Genomic DNA, 19,362 nt, shown 5'->3' on the forward strand with positions numbered 1-19,362 from the left:
CATGGGAGGTGGGTCATACATAAGTCAGTCCGTATTGACATCGCTCATGGGATGATGAATTAAACATAAATGATTTGTTAATATATATGTGTCTAATGTATTTATAGGCTACAATGGCGCTTATGGCAATGCTGGTTTGGGTCTGAGACCTCGGTATGGAAATGGAGGAATGAAGGGGCCGAAGCCAGGTAGAAATATCCCTACTGTCAAATAACAATTATACATGTACATATACACAATGTGATTATTTTTATGTATTTTTGGATAACATGTTCGTGCTCTGAACCCTTTTCTAAAATTGCAGGCTATGGTGCTGCAGCTGGTGTGCCCAATGGACAAGCTGCAAGACCCAATGGTAAACCTTGAGCTAATATCCAATACAATATATCATGTCCACTAAAACGTTTGAAAAGCCTCTAATATTAAAACAATCTAAAATTGTGTTGTAAAATGTTAAGGTTATGCTGGAGCCAGAGCCCCTAATGGGAATGGAGCTGTGCCAAATGGTGAGTCAACATGCAAGAAATTATCATTATTTAATTTACAGTATGAGGTTAATTATTCTTGCGGTTTGTGAATCTATTGAGGTTATGGATACCCCAGTGGTGGAGCTACCAAGCCAGCAAAACCAGGTAAATGTGGGGTCAATTACATACTGTATATGGGATTATTTTTGATCTAAGTACAGTATTGCCTTCCTTGAGGTATGGACACTAGGGGGAACCACATATAATAGAATATTTAAACCATTATCCATCTCTTGCACCAAGTTGTTACATAACTTATATAATTTTTAGGTAATTCAAAGCAATAACGTAATTTTCAGAAACAATAAATAACTAGTTCAAATGAGAGAATCTGTGGATCTTTGTGTGAAGCACAGACAAAGTTGTCAGCATAACTCTTTTTTATTTTTTTAGGTTATGGCAATATTCCAAATAGGTATGGGGCCAAACCCAACGGTAAGGACTGTCCCTTCTTTTTCAAATCGGTTTATGATTCAAAATACACTTATTTTGATGGCAGAATATAAAGTAATTTGCTTTCATGAATGTGTTACAGGATATGGAGCCACCAGAGGAGATGCATTGAGACCCCAACCAGGTACACGTGACCCAAAAAAACAAAAACAAGGACAAGCTTATATATTATATGGATGGTTTTGTAATAATTTGTTTTTATCATAGGTTATGGAAATGGAGATGCTCCCAAGGGATATGGAGCTAAACCCAATGGTAACTAATCGTTTTATAGATGTTCTTTATGTAAAAGAATGTCCTTCTTTTTCATTGGGATGGTATATTTATGTAATGTTATGTTGGTGACAACCTGTTAAAATACACAACATATTTCTACAGTAATGTGTAGTTTACTACTAATAAATATGGAAGACTTCATTGCCTACATTACAAGTCAAACAAAGTAATAAAGTGAAATGCAATGCACATTGTTGTATGTATTTAATTGTTACCTATTCTTTTACTGTCATTAAATTTGGAAAAATAATGTATGTTAAAAGGACAATTATTTAGCTTTTCATCTTTAAAAACTGGTTCTGCCTCCAAGCTGTGATTGGACAGTTGATTGTCCTCTGCACCACCTCCATGCACATGAATGGACTCCATGTTCTTTGCATTTAGTATTGGCAGGTCTATGCTGCCCTCTGCTGGACAACACTGAAATATATATATATATATATATATATATATATATATATATATATATATATATATATATATATATATATATATATATATATATATATACACACACACACACACACACACACACCTAGGCTAAAGGCTAAATTGTTCTCCTTTTTAATCTGTTTTTCATTTGATTATGATACAGTAAATGCATACATAAACAGGTATATGTTGTATTTCACCTTATTTCTTTGTTTGATTTGCTTTAAACTAGGTATTTTAGGTCTTCCATAATTACTAGCGTTACTTCTTGTCATATTTTTTTCTCAAGGTCATGGAGTTAAGAATGGTGTTGCACTAGGTGGATATGGAAGTAAACCCAATGGTGAGTTCCAGCTATAAAATGTCAAATTGATTCTATTTATTAATAGACTGAATGTAATTTGTCAAAGTTGATCTACTTGAATCTCATTTGCAGGATACGGAGGGCCAAGCGGAGGCTCAAAACCACAAACTACCAAAGGAGTTGGAGCACTCGTCCCTGGTAAATATTCTGCATAATATACATAACGCATGCAATGTTTGTGATATCCAAACTGAACCTCAGCTGTGTCATCACACTAGTGAAAGGAAAGAAAGGGAACAATGACGTTATTAAAACAAAAGATGCATATAAACTTTGAGCATAATTTGACTTTTTCTTTTGGCATTGATCTGCAAGTCTTGTGTTCACAATGTGTGCAGTGCTTATTTGATTCAGGAATTTTTTTTATTAAAATGTTGTGTTCCACAGGCTATGGTGGTCCTGCTGGTGTACCTAACGGACAGTTGGCTAAAGCAGCCAATTCTGGTAAATGCTCCTGTACATGCATGTGTTTTGTGTCGTACATTATGTTTCACTTTTGCTGTATAGTTGAGTTTTAAGTTTCACTGTAGACGTTTCACTAAATAATTGTTCCATCTTTTCCATTTTAAATTAGTTTTTTTGACAACATATCTCTGTTTGGTTTTTAGGCTATGGCATGATGCCAAATGGGAAGGGTACATTGGGTGCAGGTGGGTCCAATGAAAAGGGCCTGAAAGGGGGAGTTCTCTCTCCTGGGCAGCAGAGTGCAACACCAGAGGTTGTTGCACCTCCACAAGCAATAACTCAAGGTGCAGCACCTGTTGCCCCCGAGCCGACGAGTGGTATCCTTGTTATGGTGACACAAAGGAAATATCAAAAGCTGCCTTCACCTGTGCCACAAGGAAAAAGCTACAAACAGACACCAGTTATGCTTCAGGCCACACCACAACCGGCACCAGCGATTCCTCAAGGCAAAGGCCCAAAGCCTGCACCTGAACCCACACCTGAACCAGCACCAATGGGCCCAGAGGGCAAGGGTTGGAAGGTAGCCACATCTGGACCTGCACCAGTGGTTCCCCAGACTAACCCAGCACTAGAGCCGGCAGCAGTCCTCCCTCAAGGCAAGTACCCTAAATCTGAATCTTTACAGGGCTTTTGTGGCAGGAAACAATACTTCAATGGTTACTAGAAGTATTTTTCAAGTAATGTTTTAAAATCAAATAATTAAATGTTTGGATTGACATTAATTGATTAAGTTGATTGTTCCCCTAAAGAGGCACAAAACGATGATCTACTGTTATTTTATATTAAACAAATGATCTCTGAGTTATTTTTACTAATTTTAATGGTAAAAATGAGAAAAATAGTAAATGCAAAATTGTTGTCGCCCCTGAAACCATTAATTAATTTGGCCTGATCTTCACAGTAATAAAAAAGCAAATCAATATAGTTATATTTTTCCAACTTATTATAACAAAACTGCCACTCAACTGAGTTTTATGGTTAGAAGTTATATGGTAGAAGTCTACACTCCTCAATGGATTTATAGTTGTCACAGTCTTGTGGCCTTAAGTTTAACTTTTAGTTTAATTATTTGTTTTAAGTCGTAGTGAAAAGATAAAAAAAAAAGCATCTGATAATAGTGGGTTTGTTTCTCAGGGACTTTTGCAACAACATACATGCACCTTTCATATGCACGGAGTATCAGTATACTCTGTATCTGGCTTTGTCCAGCATGTTTTGCACTGTTGTAATAATTTAACACTGAAATAAAATAGCAGAATGTCACTGTAGGCTACTATTGAATTAGAATTGTGTACTTAACATTTGAAAACATTATCTGACTCTGGTTGCTTGTGGCAATGTCTCCAAAATCTGCTGAGTGAAAAATTGTTTTTATAATATGTTGCTTTTGAATTTGTAGATTAGCTTTATACACAGTGTTTTTCTACAGATGTGCATATTCTACTGTATGGGGACATTATCAGTAATTCTTTTCAAACATTTAGCAAAATAATATGTAGAGGTTAGTTGATGAAACGTATGACCTCCACGTTATGTGACTAGAAGTGCTGTGCCTCTGCAAAAAGTTGCAGAGGCAGATGCTCTTTTGGGGGTACACAGCACAAGTGAAGGGGATGCTGCCCCTGAATGCACCAAACCCCTGAAAACTAAAGCTGTTCCTGAAACGGTGGCAGCCAAAAGTACAGGGAGCATCACCCCTGAAGAAACACTGGCTGTGGGTGTGCCTGAGGTCGCACCAGAAGAAGTAAACATCAAAAGTCAGCCAGAGGCAGCAGCACCTGACAGGCTCTGGGTCAAAGGTCTCTCTGCAGGAGAAACTGGGGCAACTGGTAAACCAAATCTTGATTTGGGTGTTTACTAGCCGTTGTATTGCATGTGTAAATATTGACTGAATCCTGTGTTTTTCCTAACTTTGTCCAAAGGTCTGTTGCAGAATTGTGGACGTTATGACTGTCTTACACTGCAAGATTTGTTGTTTTAATGGCAAGGATTCAGTGGGACTTATAACATTCTCAATATCAATATTTACACACTACATTATTGACCCATTCAGGTGATTTGTATTTTATTTTGCAGGTATGACATGTACAAAGCGGTAAATCCCAAGTGTTAACTTGTATCCTAGCCAGTGACTATGATTATAATTGTTATAGCTCTACAGATTTCTGTGTAATTACAATTGTTTGTTTCTGTGTTGCATGCTCTCTTCAGAGTTGTCTCAGAAAATGACCGTTTGTGTTCAGATGTGTTTATCTGTTTTTTTGTTTAAAACCTCACCCAGCATTGTCATATTTAAATAATCAACATGTAACGTTTAAAGAGACGTTTTGGGAAAATACGGTAGTTTGCTTTCTTGCCGAGAGTTTGATAAGAAGATTATACCACTCTCAAATCTGTCCATTAAATATGAAGCTGGAGCTAGGAGACGGTTATCTTAGTACAAAGACTGGAAATGAGGAAACTGTTAGCCTAGCCTGTAAAACCACAACTTGTTCTTTTTAGACTTAAAGTTTGGGTACAGATTAAACAAATATGGAAGATATCAAGTGTTAGTGAGCTTTAGTGGTGCGTGAAGATGGATTTTGTTACCTTTTGGACAGAGCAAGACTAGCCGTTTCCCTCCGCTTCCAGTCTTCATGCTAAGCTAAGCTAACTGTCTCCTGGCTGTAGCGTCATATTTACTTTACGGACATGAGGGTGGTATCAATCTTCCCCTCTAACTCTCAGCAAGACAACAAATAAGCATATTTCTCAAAATGTCAACCTATTCCTTTAACACGTGGAGCAGGTTGAGAATTAACCAGTGTTCCTTTCGAGACTAAATGTGTTAAGTGTGTTACTGTGTTTGGTCCCTGTGATATGGGTTATCTTAATCCTTTATGAAGTGTATTTGGTGTATTCATGATGCATGAGGTGACTTTTAAGTTGAACCCACTGCTTGCTTTTAACATGGTGGTTTACTGATGTTGCAACTGTAATACTATAGAGAGACTGTGTGTAGATCTGATCTATCAGTTTGTCCCTCCTGATTTTCAGAGACCGGAGGAGGAGCTTCCATCTCCAAGGGACAGGGAGCTAAACCTGGTAAACATTTCTCTTTTTTTCTTTGAACAATAAATAATCTGAGAGCTGAGGTCCCCACAGACATTCATGTCCCTCTCAGGATGAAGTGTAACAACTTTGGTGGTCCCTTAGCGCCATCATTAGCTCACAATTTTTAAATGTATCCAATAGTAGCTTTACTTTGTGTTGTGTTGCTAATTAGCCATTTTGTGAGCATTCTAACACACACACACAACCAAACTGGTGAACATGGTAAACATTAACATGTAGCATTGCCATTGTGAGCATGTTGGCATGGTGATGTTGGTGTTGTAGACTCTGTTTGTAGCCAACATATCTGTTTTTACTTTTAAATCTTGTGAATTTATTGAAGAATTGTGCTAGTAATACTTGTTCCTGTATGTATTCTAGACTGTGGACCATCAGGAGTACCAAATGGACAATGGATGAAAATACCAAGACCTGGTAAGCTGGGAGTATTATATTCCCAAATGGTCTAATAGCATTTGCATGCTGAAATGTGTATTTTTACTTTTACCGCATGCACAATGTATTTGAAAGGAATTTGGATAGTTTTTAATTGATTCAATGAAATATTAGAGGGAGGTGAAACTTGACATGAACGCACCGATTGTCTGCAGCACATTTATAACCGAGTCAGAAGCATATGATGATAACTAAGTTTTGTCATTTAAGGTTATAATGCAGGTTCTGGAGCATCCACTGGCACAAACACAAAAGGTATTAGTACAAAAGTGACTCAGGTCATGGCATAAAGGGTGTATCTTGCATAGATACAAGAATACTGTTTATATTATTTATTGATTAAATTCTTTCATTTGTTTTGAGGTTATGGAGCAGGATCCGGTGTTCCAAACGGATACGGTGTTAAACCCAACGGTAAATCCACTTTATTCTTCATTCTCAATATTCATGTGTATGAAATGTTCACAATGGAGCATTTTACAGATGGTAATGAAACCTGCTACAGATTTAATCATAACTGTAGGCCTTATAGTAGTGAAATTGTGCCATTGTTTAGGACACGGTGCCAGTGCAGGTGGGTATTCAAATGGAGGCCAAGCCAAAGGCAAAAAACCAGGTAAGGAGTGTGCTAATAACAGCTGTGAGAGCAAAGTCTAAAGTTTTAAATTCATCCAGTAAAATACAATTGATGATTTTAAGCAATCTAGTAATAATTAATTTACTGTACTTCTACTTTTTCCACGGTATATAGGCTTATGTCTCAAAGTTTTGTTTATCCAAAGGTTATGGAGCAGGAGGCTACACTGTCCCTGGACTCAGCAATGGATATGGACCTGGTAATATTTTCTGTCAATATAAACATACAGTGAATGTTGATATTTTTATGGTTTCCTCTTTTACTTCCAATGAAATTTAGATGTTTGTGAATTCTTTGGTTTTATGTGTACAGCAGGCCTTGGATATCCTTATGCAGGGAAACCTAAGCAACCTGGTGAGGTTTTTTTTTTTTTTTTTTTTTAAAAGCAGTTCAACTTCATAGGGCAAAGGAATAATTATAATTTAAAGTGCGGACTGTTATGTGTTAATTGTTCTGTATACTCTCAGGTTACGGGCAAGGAGCGTACCTTGGAGCTGGAAATGGAAATTCAGATGGAGGTACATTTTAAAAGAATAAGCTTTAAACATTGTCTTTTAATTTAGCTTGTAAACTGATAAGTTAGGCCCACAGAAGCTTTATGAACTAAGGCTGAATTTGTACCCCCCTCCCCACCCCCCAAACCAGTCTTTGAATTGTTCTAAAATGAAATCTGTATAGTTTACTTATATTCTGCAATTTTTCTCAGGAAATGCAGGTCTGGGTGAAGCAGGCAAGTCCATTCCTGTAGTTATTGCAGGCCATTTAGCTCGGCATAATTGTGTAAGTACAGAGCACTATGATAGTTGATGTTTTTTTCGCAGGGTATGGAAATGGAGATGGCTACAGTACTGGTGTACAACCTGACTATGCAAGCAAGTACCATAATATGCAATTTAGTTCATTTAATTTTGTGTGAATTACAGCAAAAGTAAACATTTCTAAAAAGTAAAACGTTTTTTTCCAGGTTTTGGCCAAGGTGTACCCACTGCTAATGGAAAATCAGGTATGATATGAGTGGCAAGTGAGGATACAGTTAAAGGTAAATACAAGTGTAGAGGCTAAGCCCATGCTTTAAGCCGCTGAGGTGCTGTTCCACGGGTAGAGTAATGGACTTCCATTGATCAAAAAGGTAAAAAGTGCATCAAAGTCATATTTGCAGTTAAAACCATTGGTTCCATTTTATTTCCATCAAATCTTTGGTTTTCCAGACAAACTACAGCTTGTATGTGTGCCCGTGTAGTGGTGAGTGTGTGTGCGTGGTCAAAAACTGTGCTTTCCGAGTTGCACCTGAGGAACCAAAGATTGGTTCCTATTTATACCAAGGGCACTAATTGGCTCTTACAATAAGGTTGAAGTAAATTAGATCAACAAGACATTGATAGTAAAACTAACTAGTGAAAATGATCCATTCTTGTCCAATAAACTGCTGATTCTACAGGTGGTGCCAGACAGATACCTTACAATGGAGCCCCAGGGGTTCCTGCTGGACTAGATGGTAAGACATGCCATCATATAAAAATATGAAGAGTGAGCAGAATAATTCACAGTGAAAACTGATTGTGTTGTGTGTCAAAAACAGACACAGAACAACAAAATAACAAACATAACAGTGGCTGAAATCCAAAATGCTGATATGCAACACATTTTGAGCTTGAATCAGTAAGAATGTCCATCTATTTTTTTGCTCCTACAGCAGGGGTCGTCAACCTTTTTTAAGGACCCCCTAACCTGAAAGAGATACGAGCAGGGACCCCCTACTACATATACAGTGGTGTGAAAAAGTGTTTGCCCCCTTCCTCATTTCCTGTTCCTTTGCATGTTTGTCACACTTAAGTGTTTCGGAACATCAAACCAATTTAAACAAAAGTCAAGGACAACACAAGTAAACACAAAATGCAATTTGTAAATGAAGGTGTTTATTATTAAAGGAGAAAAAAAATCCAAACCATCATGGCCCTGTGTGAAAAAGTGATTGCCCCCCTTGTTAAAACATACTATAACTGTGGTTGTCCACACCTGAGTTCAATTTCTCTAGCCACACCCAGGCCTGATTATTGCCACACCTGTTCACAATCAAGGCATCACTTAAATAGGAGCTGCTTGACACAGTAAGGTCCACCAGAAGATCCTTAAAAGCTACACATCATGCCGAGACCCAAAGAAATTCAGGAACAATTGAGAAAGAAAGTAATTGAGATCTATCAGTCTGGAAAGGGTTATAAAGCCATTTCCAAAGCTTTGGGAATCCAGCGAACCACAGTGAGAGCCATTATCCACAAATGGCGAAGACATGGAACAGTGGTGAACCTTCCCAGGAGTGGCCGGCCGCCCAAAATTACCCCAAGAGCGCAGCGACGACTCATCAAGAGGTCACAAAAGACCCCACAACAACGTCCAAAGAACTGCAGGCCTCACTTGCCTCAGTTAAGGTCAGCGTTCATGCCTCCACCATCAGGAAAAGACTGGGCAAAAAATGGCCTGCATGGCAGAGTTCCAAGGAGAAAACCACTGCTGAGCAAAAAGAACATCAAAGCTTGTCTCAATTTCTCCAGAACACATCTTGATGATCCCCAAGACTTTTGGGACAACATTCTGTGGACCGATGAGACAAAAGTGGAACTCTTTGGAAGGTGTGTGTCCAAGTATATCTGGCGTAGAAGGAACACTGCATTTCATAAAAAGAACATTATACCAACTGTAAAATATGGTGGTGGTAGTGTGATGGTCTGGGGCTGTTTTGCTGCTTCAGGACCTGGAAGACTTGCCGTGATAAAAGGAACTATGAATTCTGCTGTCTACCAAGAGATCCTGAAGGAGAATGTCCGACCATCTGTTCGTGTACTCAAGCTGAAACGAACTTGGGTTCTGCAGCAGGACAATGATCCTAAACACACCAGCAAGTCCACCACCGAATGGCTGAAGAAAAACTAAATGAAGACTTTGGAGTGGCCTAGCCAAAGTCCTGACCTGAATCCTATTGAGATGTTGTGGTATGACCTTAAAAAGGCCTTTCATGCTCGAAAACCCTCTAATGTAACTGAATTAGGACAATTCTGCAAAGATGAGTGGGCCAAAATTCCTCCAGGACGCTGTAAAAGCCTCATTGCACGTTATCGCAAACGCTTGGTTGCAGTTGTTGCTGCTAAGGGTGGCCCAACCAGTTATTAGGTTTAGGGGGCAATCACTTTTTCACACAGGGCCATGATGGTTTGGATTTTTTTTCACCTTTAATAATTAACACCTTCATTTACAAATTGCATTTTGTGTTTACTTGTGTTGTCCTTGACTTTTGTTTAAATTGGTTTGATGTTCCGAAACACTTAAGTGTGACAAACATGCAAAGGAACAGGAAATGAGGAAGGGGGCAAACACTTTTTCACACCACTGTATTGTATAAAATTGAGTTGCATATTAAACTGGGCCTACAATAACATGTAGGGTGGCCTAAAGGCTATACACATACCTTGTATGGTGCCCTACAATACTACTGCAAGTTACTATTTACATATTCATGTCATGTTTTAATGTCAAACATACATGTGGAAGGCACAGTGACTCCTTAAGCTTAACTGTATCTGTGGATGACCATAGTGGCTACCTTACCTGTAGGCCAGTAAGCCTATCATCAGTGTTGTTTTAGATTCATGTTCATGTATATTTTCATACTATTTATAGTGACTCTGAGGGCTCCCTAGCGAACCCCTTGTTGAAGATCTCTGATCTAAAGCATCAATTGATGAGCTTTCTATCTCATACAGTTTGTTGCCATACCATGTCAATATCTCAGGTCCAGTATGTAGGTCTATCTGTGTATTTGCATTCACTTCAGTAATCTGATTATTGATTTCCAACACGGTCTTGGTCTGAATTCTATGTGCATGTTAGCAGCATATTCCCCTTGAGATGTTATAGTCAATAGATCCAATACACAAACATTTTTCTGTGTACTCATGCAGGAATGAGCCAGTATGAGCCTCAGTCCGCTGACCTCGGTCCAAATGGAAAATTGGGCAGCATGTATGGTGGTATGTATAACTTGATTTCTTTATTAAAGGTCATATTGTATATAGTTCAAAAAACATGCAAATGCTCAATCCACAGAAATGTATACAGCCCGTATTCAGAAACACTGCCTTTAAACAAGCCGTCAGGACTTCTGTACGGTTGTGATGTCACAACTATACTATACATAGGTAGAAAGAATCGTGCTGAAACGGTCATTCTCTGGCAATGATGGTGCAGAGACATCGAGAGTGCAGATGGCCAATCAGAGCAGACTGGGCTTTTTCAGGAGGGGGGCTATAAGAGACAAAAAATGGAGCGTTTCAGACAGAGGGTGAATAGTTATTTTTAGACAGTATTAGGAAAATAAAGTGTTTTTTGAACATTCAAGCATGTAGAAATGTTCTAGTCAGAACCCTAAATACAAGTATGAACCTCAAAATGAGCATGAAATGGGACCTTTAACAAAAAAAACTCAGTGGGGGAAAAGCATACGCATGTACAGCATGACATTAACTTCTGAAAAAAAATTTAAATCCAAAAACCAGAACCAAAACTTTCTCCAATGTTACAGGAATGGGTGGCTTGCCTTTTGGCAGTCAGACCCTGGGAATGGGTGCAGAGCAATTAAACACGAAATACGGTAAGTGCTTGTTAGTCGTAATCTATCACTCCACTATAATGCAGCATGAAGGGAAAGGGAGTTTTATTTACGGCTGTATGAGTTTATAGCACCTTGATGTGCAGAACTCTAATATAATTCTTAAACATCTTATTATTCATGTGCCAACCAACATTATTCTCTGCCCACTCACTGCTCACTCTGATTTAGGCATTGGTGGGTTGCAATTTGGTGGACAGCCCTTCAGTACAGGGACTAATGGTGCAGGAAAGTATGGTATGTCTGTATGTTGTAATTGTATGCTTTCTTTTCAGTCTGTTTATGTGGACACTGCATGTACGTCTTGATGTAAACTGCAAATTAATTAATTTGTAATGTGTTTTGATTGAATGTTTATACCAAAGTCACTGTAGCCCACTAAGTCTCTATTCTATCCAGGTTATGGTGGGAGCCCCTATGGGCCTGCTGGTGATGGCAAATCATCTGGAAAATATGGTGAGTCATTTATAAAGCAGTATGTTATATTTCAAAATAAGGTGCAGTACCATGAGTACCTTTTCTAGTTTAGCCGCACAATATGGTCAGTGTGATCATCAGTTGTGGCTTATAGTTGTCTTCACTTAAAAGCCATTCCCAAAATTGATAGGCTGATGAAATTAACATAATCTACACTTGACTGTGAAGAGACTTCTTGCTGGTTTTCCTCTATCTCTGATCAGGATATGGTGGGTTCCCCAATGGTGGGCAGCTTCTCGGTCTCGCCAGTAATGGAAATACAGCCGGCCAATATGGTGAATAATTCCCTTTTTGATATCTCTTGTTGTGATTAGTTGTGGCACACACTTCATCCCGTAACCTTTTTTTTAATATTATTTCTCTTCTTCCTCTGTTTCTCCATCTTGTCTACAGGTTATGGAAGAATGCCTTATGAAGCTCAACCAGCTGGACTAAGCCCTGAAGCCAAATCTACCGGCAAATATGGTAAGAAAACGTTGCAGATTCAGAATTTACTCCCAAAATCTCAGTTAAAATGTGGAGTAATCCCAGACATTTGCTCATGGACTGATGGCCGTGCTGCATGGGCCACCCAATCCGGTCTGTTATGAGAGCCACTCAGCAAAATTTTCCGTAAATCAACGATGGGACAGAGTCAGTTGGCTCCGAAATGTGTGTGTGTGTGTTGTTGAGATAGAGGACTACATTTTAGTGTTGTCTTTTTCATCACTTAAGCAAAGGTTATTTTCCAAACAGGCTTAGTGGCTTGACGGTTAATGTTGAGGTATGGATTTGATTAGCAGGGGTATTTTGCCACTGGTAATGGTATTAGTGTTCTAAGTTAGCAGCACACTTCAACAACCGGACCCAGGGTGAGTCTGAGTGAGGAGGAGGAAGACTGCTCTCTTTGCCCGGTCCAAAATGGCGTTATATTCTGCTGTGTGCTTGGAAGTGGGACATTTTCAGCTCACAGCAACTTAATACGATAGTGTCTGGCTTTTGTTTGATATCTAGTGTTGGCAAAAAATGCCTTTTTATTGAGTTTGCTCTTAGCGAAATACTGACTCTGTGAATTTAAGCTGGACTTTTATTGTGAAGGGTAGACACGGAAGAGCCAGTGTTATGGCAGCGTTTTTTTCAACTTTTTTTCCTCAACCTTTATTGTGCGGCCATTTAATTTTATTAACATACAATAGCCAATGCTGTCCAAGCTGCTCGTAAATTCCAAACCCCAAGTTCATAGGGTACCCAGGAAGCCAAGTGTAGTTCATGAGATATTTCAAAGACGGACACACACACATACAGAGAGATCCCGATTTATTAGAGGTGTGCCTACTAGCACCTCTAAAGCTCAGTAATTAAAATATATATATATATATATATATTATGAAAAAAAATGGATGGATGCGTACAAAAACCAAGTGTAAAAAAAATAAATAAAAAAAAATTTATTTTAATGATTGGTCCATGAAAATGTGAATTATGAAAAAACTAAACTGCAGTCAGAGCAATGAAACCATAGGCAGGTTAGTCTTTTAGACAGACATACTCAAGCCATTTAATTATTAATTAAATTGTTTTGTTTAATCATATAGTAGTAGGACATAAATTGGAGTAGTACTTTATCTAGTTTGACTGTGATTTAGATGTGGTAAAGCCTGGGTGTAGGACCTGATGAGCCTAGGGCTTCTACCTATCCCTTTTCGAACGGGTCGATTATGTTGAAGTTTTGTTTTTTTGTTATACATTTTATTTGTTTATACATTTTGTGTATATATATATTTCTTTTAATCGTTCGAAATAAAGATTTCATTCATATTTTCTTCCAGCTCTGGCTGGGTCACCATATCAGCCTGAACCTCTTGGACTTGGACAGAGTGGAAAATTAACAGGCACATACGGTGAGATTCAGCAAACATGACAGCTACCTTCTAATTGTTGCTTGTTTGTTTATTTCTTTGGTTTAACTTGTTGTCTCAATGTGGTTGAAAACTGCTAAGGTGGTGGTGAAGTTCCCTATGCACCACAAGCTCTTGGTTTTGGGAGTGAAGCACAATCTTTTGGGAAATATGGTACTCTACATTCTTTTATGTGTTCTTGCCATACCACTCATTTTAAACATGTTTACTAAATGATTTCACATCAATCTCTCAACAGATAACCAAGGACCATACCAGTCGCAGCCCATTGAATCGGCATCTGAAGGCAGATCTGGTGGAGAATATGGTATTTTGTCATTATTACTTTTAACCTGAGCAGTTGGGTTCGAAATGTACAAATAAATTGTACATTCATATATATTTTTTTGTGTGCCTTAAACAGCCATACCATATGAGCCCCTGCCTCTTGAGCCAGATTCAGCTGGAACATCTAATGGTGCGTTAGGGAAAGAGGTTTCTTTTTGAGAGATTTGCAGCACAGATATACTGCAGACCCCAATCTCTTATCTTATGTTTATTTTCTCCTGACCTCTTAGTGAAGGGAGAGGTACCGACACCAGCAATTGCAGTCGAAGGCGAAGGGATGTCCATTGATAGATATGGTAAGTATATACTGTATAGTGTGTATTTCTGCATGGTAGTGTCTTGTGGCTCAACTACAGGTAATGTTTAACTGTTTGTCATTTTCAGAAAATATGGGCTATATAAACGGACAAGTGCAGCCAGAAGGTAAAACTAGGAAATGAATTAATTGCATACATGATGCAACGGCAAAAAAGACAACGTTGAAATCTTAGTTTTCGCTCCCTCCCTAGTGGTTGCATTTCCTGCAGCTCCTACTCCCAGCTCCTCCCTGGCCTACCCCGCTGTCCCATCCGATCTGCCTGTGGAAGCCTTCACACCTGATGTGGTGCCTGGAGCGGGTGTTGAGGATCTGCCCGACCCCGCAGGCACTGCTGGCCTCGCCCTTGACTCCGCACCTGCTACAGAAATGCAGGGCGTGGCTGAGGTGCTGGAGCAACCTGATGAACTGCTTGATCAACAGCAGCTGCCACGTCAGATTCACATTCAGCAGCATCTCAAACTGCATTTTCACCCACAAGGCAAGTCCTGGAGAGGTCCAACTTGACAAGTGGTTTCACATGCCAGGCTAGCGGTTTTCTCGTTTCTATTCGTTATGCCCTTTCAGCTTCTTATTTAACAGGCCGGTATAAAAGTGGTATCAATCTTCTCATTACATTTTCAGAAAGTTGTTTAAGTTCAACATGCCAAACTCTGAAATAAAATGTAATCACCAGTATATGTAATATTACATAAAGGTCATTTAAAAACGTTTCCATAACCGTTTGAATTCTTTTCTTTGTCTTCAGGAGCAAAGAACGGCAAATATGATTTGAATGGCTTCTTTGGGAATAGTGGCTACCAAGGTAAGAACAGAATCAAACTAAGTTTATCATTTTCAGTTTGCTGACTGCTGTACAACCATCCCACTCATCTTTCTCCACACAGGTTAACCCTGCAGACAACGACAATATAATCTTTTTTTGGCGTTGTATATTATTTTGAATGTTTCCTAATTGTATATTTTTATTTTCTTGTTTGTTGACAATTCCTGGTATTTTTGTGTTTGTAGAGATGAAACAGCATTTAAACATTTTGAGGAGTTAGGTTTTCTGTTTATGTATATTTTTATGCACCCTGCATTACCTTCTAATTTATTTTGCATGGGAGAGGGTTTTTTACTACTTGTGGCAGACATCTGTTTATTATTGTACAGAATTTGATTGAATAAAACCATCCATGAATACTAAACAGTGGATTACTCATTTGTATGTGTTTCTGTACATTTGGTATGCTACAGCAAAGGCAAAACCCATTATTGTTAAATGTACATGCGCAGAAATTATCAGTGCCATTAGGAAAAACAACCACCTCTTAAAGTGTTATAATCCCCAGATCATCCTGAATGCAACACAGTTGTAAATAACCATGGGGAATAGGAACATGTGTGCAGTCTATAATAAGGGAAATACAGAATATACCTATGTTGACCATGAAGTTGAGGAGAGAGTCAGTTATGAGTAATGACAGGGAGCAGCTGACGTAGTGCACATGGCTTTTTGTGAGGATCACCCCGGCTTAGGGATAAGATCCCTTTGCTGATTGGTCGTTTTAAAAGCATGCCACTTGGCCAGCTCAACAGGTTGCTTGCTTGGAATTACACCTGTCCAATGATGGATTTCAAGGAGAAGAATTTCCGGCTTGTTGTGGTCATGACTTTGTCTCAGAGTCCTGAGTGTGGCCTCGTTTAGGATGTAAATGGTAATGAACCTGGACTGTCAACTAAATGTGAGGGCATTAGCTGCAGGAAGTCGTGATGGTGCTTTACAAAGAGCCGCGGCTGTTGGACTTTGCGAAGACCCCTCAATACCTTCAGTTCAACAAGTATGTCCTGACGGGTTACCGGCCAGTGTCCACGGCTCAAGATTGCCTCAGGAGCCTCTTCTACATGCACAATGAGCTCGGGAACATTTACACCCATGGTAAGTCCAGATAATAACTGTGCACTGACCCTGCCTTAAACTGTAAGTGTCAATCTGGATTAAATATGAAAATGTCAAGGGGTTTTATCTGTATCTGAATTGTATTTAAATACCTTTTGCAGTAAAACACAAAGCAAATGTTTCTCACCAACTCATACGGGTGATGCACAGATGACCGAAACAGTTGTCCACTACTCTCACTTATGGCCAGTTACAAGCATACTTGACGAGGAAGTGTAATGAGGATCTGTGGCATTAGCTGTAATCTGCCCTGGGGATCCCTGTCCTGGAATTGTCCTACTTTTAACGGTTTAAAGGTCTTTTAAAGGTGTGGGGTTGGCTGACACTGTATAAATATGTTAACCTAAGTATCATAATGGGCAAAGCCTCCCGAAGATGCGCACATTTGCATAGATCGCGAGCAGTTTCAGAATTACAGTACTTTAACATTTTTAAAATGTGTGCTTTTGATGTAAAACTTCCAAATTCAAACCTGATTTAAATTGTGCAAAGACGAGCAATATTGTAGATGTAACTGTGCATGGGCTAAAACCAGCCCAACCTTGAACTTCTGAAGGCATTTTCCTCATGCTCCATTTTCTCCTTGGCTATCCCATAAGTTCGTTAAGACTAACACTCTTACTAAGGGGAAGTGAAGGGCATGAGCTTTAGAGCGTTGCGTGTGGCCAACAGCCATGTCCTTCACATTGTTCCTGGTAAGGACACAGAGGAACTACTATCACACTATTAAATTCCTCATTTTGCTCTGCATAAGGTGATGTTACACCTACTCACAATAAAAACATGTTAACCTACTTCATTGTGTCTGCCTTACAAACCTATAACTACACTAAAGTGTAATGATTTATAATTAGAGGGCTTTCTAAAGGACTCACATCTGTGTAGGTTTCAAACATTTTTCTTTAACTAATTTCTCTTCTTTCCTCTTTAAACTCCTACTATTCCGGTCACCTCAGGCATCCCCTTTTTCCTTTTCTTGGTGCTGCTGCCTTTAAGTATCCCCTGGATGGAGGTGGACAGTGCCTGGATCTGTGTGGTCCACTATGTGGCCTGCCTCTGCCCTACAGTGGGCTCAGTGGTCTACCATGTGTTCATGAACCATGTGGGAGGAGAACATGTGTACGACACCCTGCTCTCCCTGGACATGTTCGGGGTTTGCCTAGTTAACACCCTGGGTAGGTCGTTGATGCTCATTGCTTCTTCCATCTGATTTCTGCAAAGAGTGCAACATCTGAAATTATAATCATCACTGATCAGAGCTGTTTAAGTCTGAGAACTTAATCTTAACTCAAGTTCCACTCTCTAGCTGTTTCTGGACCACATCTGACAGTCTTCATCAGTGTATGGATCAGTTGTCTGATAAAGAATGTGAGATGTTGAAGAGAAGTTGAAAACTCCAGAAAAAAAGCTAGTTAGTGGACACTTCTATTAACAGAATACTGTTTCCAAAGTCAAGAATGGACTTTTACACTTTTACAGTCAAGTCTCATGTCTTCATAATAACAAATCTTTCTTGTCTCTCAAATGCTGACCTTTAAAATGATTTTCCATTCAAAGCTATCTTAAAGCAATAGTTTGGCATTTTGGGAAATATGCTTATTTGCTTTTTCTTGCGAGAACATCGACACCCCTCTCGTATCAGTCTGTTCAATGTGAAGCTAGAGGCAGAAAATGGTTTGGTTAGCATAAAGATGGGAACAGAGGGAAACCGCTATCCTAGCTCTGTTCACAGGCAACAAAATCCACCTACCAGCACCTCTAAAGCTCACTTTATATCTTGTTTGTTTAATACGCACAAAAAACAAAGTATGAAAACCAGTTGTGACTATTTCTTGGCTAGGAGCAGTGACTTCCTGAAGTCTTGTCACCAACATTTTGAAGCAACCAGCAGAGACTCCGCAAAGGCACAAATTGACAGTTTTTGGTCAAGAAATGGAGCTATTTTTGTTAATTATGGACAGCGCCAGGTTAGCTGTTGTCACTCTTTATGCTAAGCTACGCTAACTGGCTGTAGCCTTGTATTTACCAGAGTGTGTTACTATTCTGAGATTGTACAAGGTGAATAAATATTTAAGCCATCAAGTCTTTATGAAGTATCAGTAACGTGCCAAAACAGTCAAGTCTTCACTTTTGTGACTTGTCTGACTCGAGTCCAAGTCTACACCTTTGCTAATTATATCTGACATAGTTTTATTTTATTGCTGTTTATTTACTTGTATATCATTTCTCTTGTCACCAGGTGCACTTCCCATCATCCACATCACCCTTCTTTGCTACCCAGCCACAAGACAGACTGCCTTGCTGGTCTACATCCTCCTGTCAGCCTACAGCATCTACTGTGCCACCACGGCCCGTACTAACGTCCTGCGCCTGCAAGCTTTCATCTGGCAAGCTCTGTTCCGCTTTGGCCTCTTCCTGTTCCGGGTGTTGGGCAGCGGGGTGGGCAGCCCAAACTCCCTGCGCCTCTTTGTCATCATGGACACTCTGGCTGTAGTGGGCGGGCTGGTCAACATCATCCAGATCCCTGAGCGCTTCATTCCCGGCCTGTTTGACAACTGGGGCAACAGCCACCAGATAATGCATGTCATGGTGATTTGCTCAATTATCTACCTGCATTGGGGCACACTAGAGGATTTAGCCTGGATTAGGACCTACCAGTGTCCTACTGAGGGATAAGTGTATAAATTACACACACTCAAGGCTCAATGATAGAAATGAGATTCAGGATTCAATGAGGCAGTATAAAGAGAGGCATTTGTTTCAAAATGCACTTTAGTATTAGCTGCTGAAATTCTTCACAAGGGAAGTTTGCAATTTTACTTTTTGCCAGAGCAGAATAAGAGGAACTTACAGTGTTGTAACTGTGGATCTCAAATATCAAATAAAAAATCCTGAGAATACTTGATTTTTTGTTTGTTAAAATGCAGTAGTTTTGGGTCATATTACCCATAACCAAAATAGTTTAATTTAATTATTGTATTTAATAAAAATTCTATATTTTTACGTTTGAACTTGTATTTTTATTCATGCATGACA

The 19,362-nt window shown here is 39.2% G+C and overlaps 2 protein-coding genes across 3 annotated transcripts; both read left to right on the forward strand.

The window, feature by feature from the left end:
* Position 1: 1 nt before the first annotated feature.
* cmn (calymmin) lies at positions 2–14,904 on the forward strand. The gene is made up of 38 exons (XM_078279962.1): positions 2–8; positions 108–188; positions 305–355; positions 459–506; positions 588–632; positions 921–962; positions 1,063–1,104; positions 1,188–1,235; positions 1,978–2,031; positions 2,125–2,190; positions 2,440–2,496; positions 2,661–3,113; positions 4,083–4,346; positions 5,554–5,601; positions 5,992–6,045; positions 6,277–6,321; positions 6,430–6,480; positions 6,623–6,682; positions 6,849–6,902; positions 7,016–7,057; positions 7,171–7,221; positions 7,410–7,433; positions 7,525–7,575; positions 7,668–7,706; positions 8,142–8,198; positions 10,660–10,728; positions 11,280–11,348; positions 11,538–11,603; positions 11,766–11,822; positions 12,047–12,118; positions 12,237–12,308; positions 13,652–13,723; positions 13,823–13,894; positions 13,980–14,048; positions 14,145–14,198; positions 14,299–14,364; positions 14,453–14,491; positions 14,578–14,904. Exons 1-38 carry the CDS (start codon positions 2–4, stop codon positions 14,889–14,891), a joined length of 2,925 nt encoding a protein of 974 aa, XP_078136088.1. The 3' UTR covers positions 14,892–14,904.
* A 901-nt stretch (positions 14,905–15,805) lies between these two features.
* LOC144535944 (progestin and adipoQ receptor family member 4-like) lies at positions 15,806–19,285 on the forward strand. 2 transcript variants are annotated; one of them, XM_078278752.1, is made up of 3 exons: positions 15,806–16,305; positions 17,283–17,501; positions 18,566–19,285. In XM_078278752.1, the coding sequence occupies exons 1-3, from the start codon at positions 16,140–16,142 to the stop codon at positions 19,000–19,002; spliced, it is 822 nt and encodes a 273-aa protein (XP_078134878.1). In that variant the 5' UTR covers positions 15,806–16,139; the 3' UTR covers positions 19,003–19,285. The 2 variants fall into 2 exon arrangements, with proteins under 2 accessions (XP_078134878.1, XP_078134879.1); XM_078278753.1 differs by lacking the exon at positions 17,283–17,501 and having other exon boundaries at positions 15,807–16,305.
* Positions 19,286–19,362: the final 77 nt, after the last annotated feature.

The sequence above is a fragment of the Sander vitreus genome, chromosome 21, assembly GCF_031162955.1.
Source record: "Sander vitreus isolate 19-12246 chromosome 21, sanVit1, whole genome shotgun sequence".
NCBI lineage: Eukaryota > Metazoa > Chordata > Actinopteri > Perciformes > Percidae > Sander > Sander vitreus.

What these genes read in the sequence shown, in the direction of transcription:
- cmn (XM_078279962.1), top strand. An exon ending in ATACGGTGTTAAACCCAACG is followed by an intron (nt 6,481 to 6,622) that starts GTAAATCCACTT and finishes GCCATTGTTTAG; the next exon opens with GACACGGTGCCAGTGCAGGT. An exon ending in CAAATCATCTGGAAAATATG is followed by an intron (nt 11,823 to 12,046) that starts GTGAGTCATTTA and finishes ATCTCTGATCAG; the next exon opens with GATATGGTGGGTTCCCCAAT.
- LOC144535944 (XM_078278752.1), top strand. Translation starts at nt 16,140, where the DNA reads ATGGTGCTTTACAAAGAGCCGCGGCTGTTGGACTTTGCGAAGACCCCT. An exon ending in CGGGAACATTTACACCCATG is followed by an intron (nt 16,306 to 17,282) that starts GTAAGTCCAGAT and finishes CGGTCACCTCAG; the next exon opens with GCATCCCCTTTTTCCTTTTC. An exon ending in TTGCCTAGTTAACACCCTGG is followed by an intron (nt 17,502 to 18,565) that starts GTAGGTCGTTGA and finishes TCTTGTCACCAG; the next exon opens with GTGCACTTCCCATCATCCAC.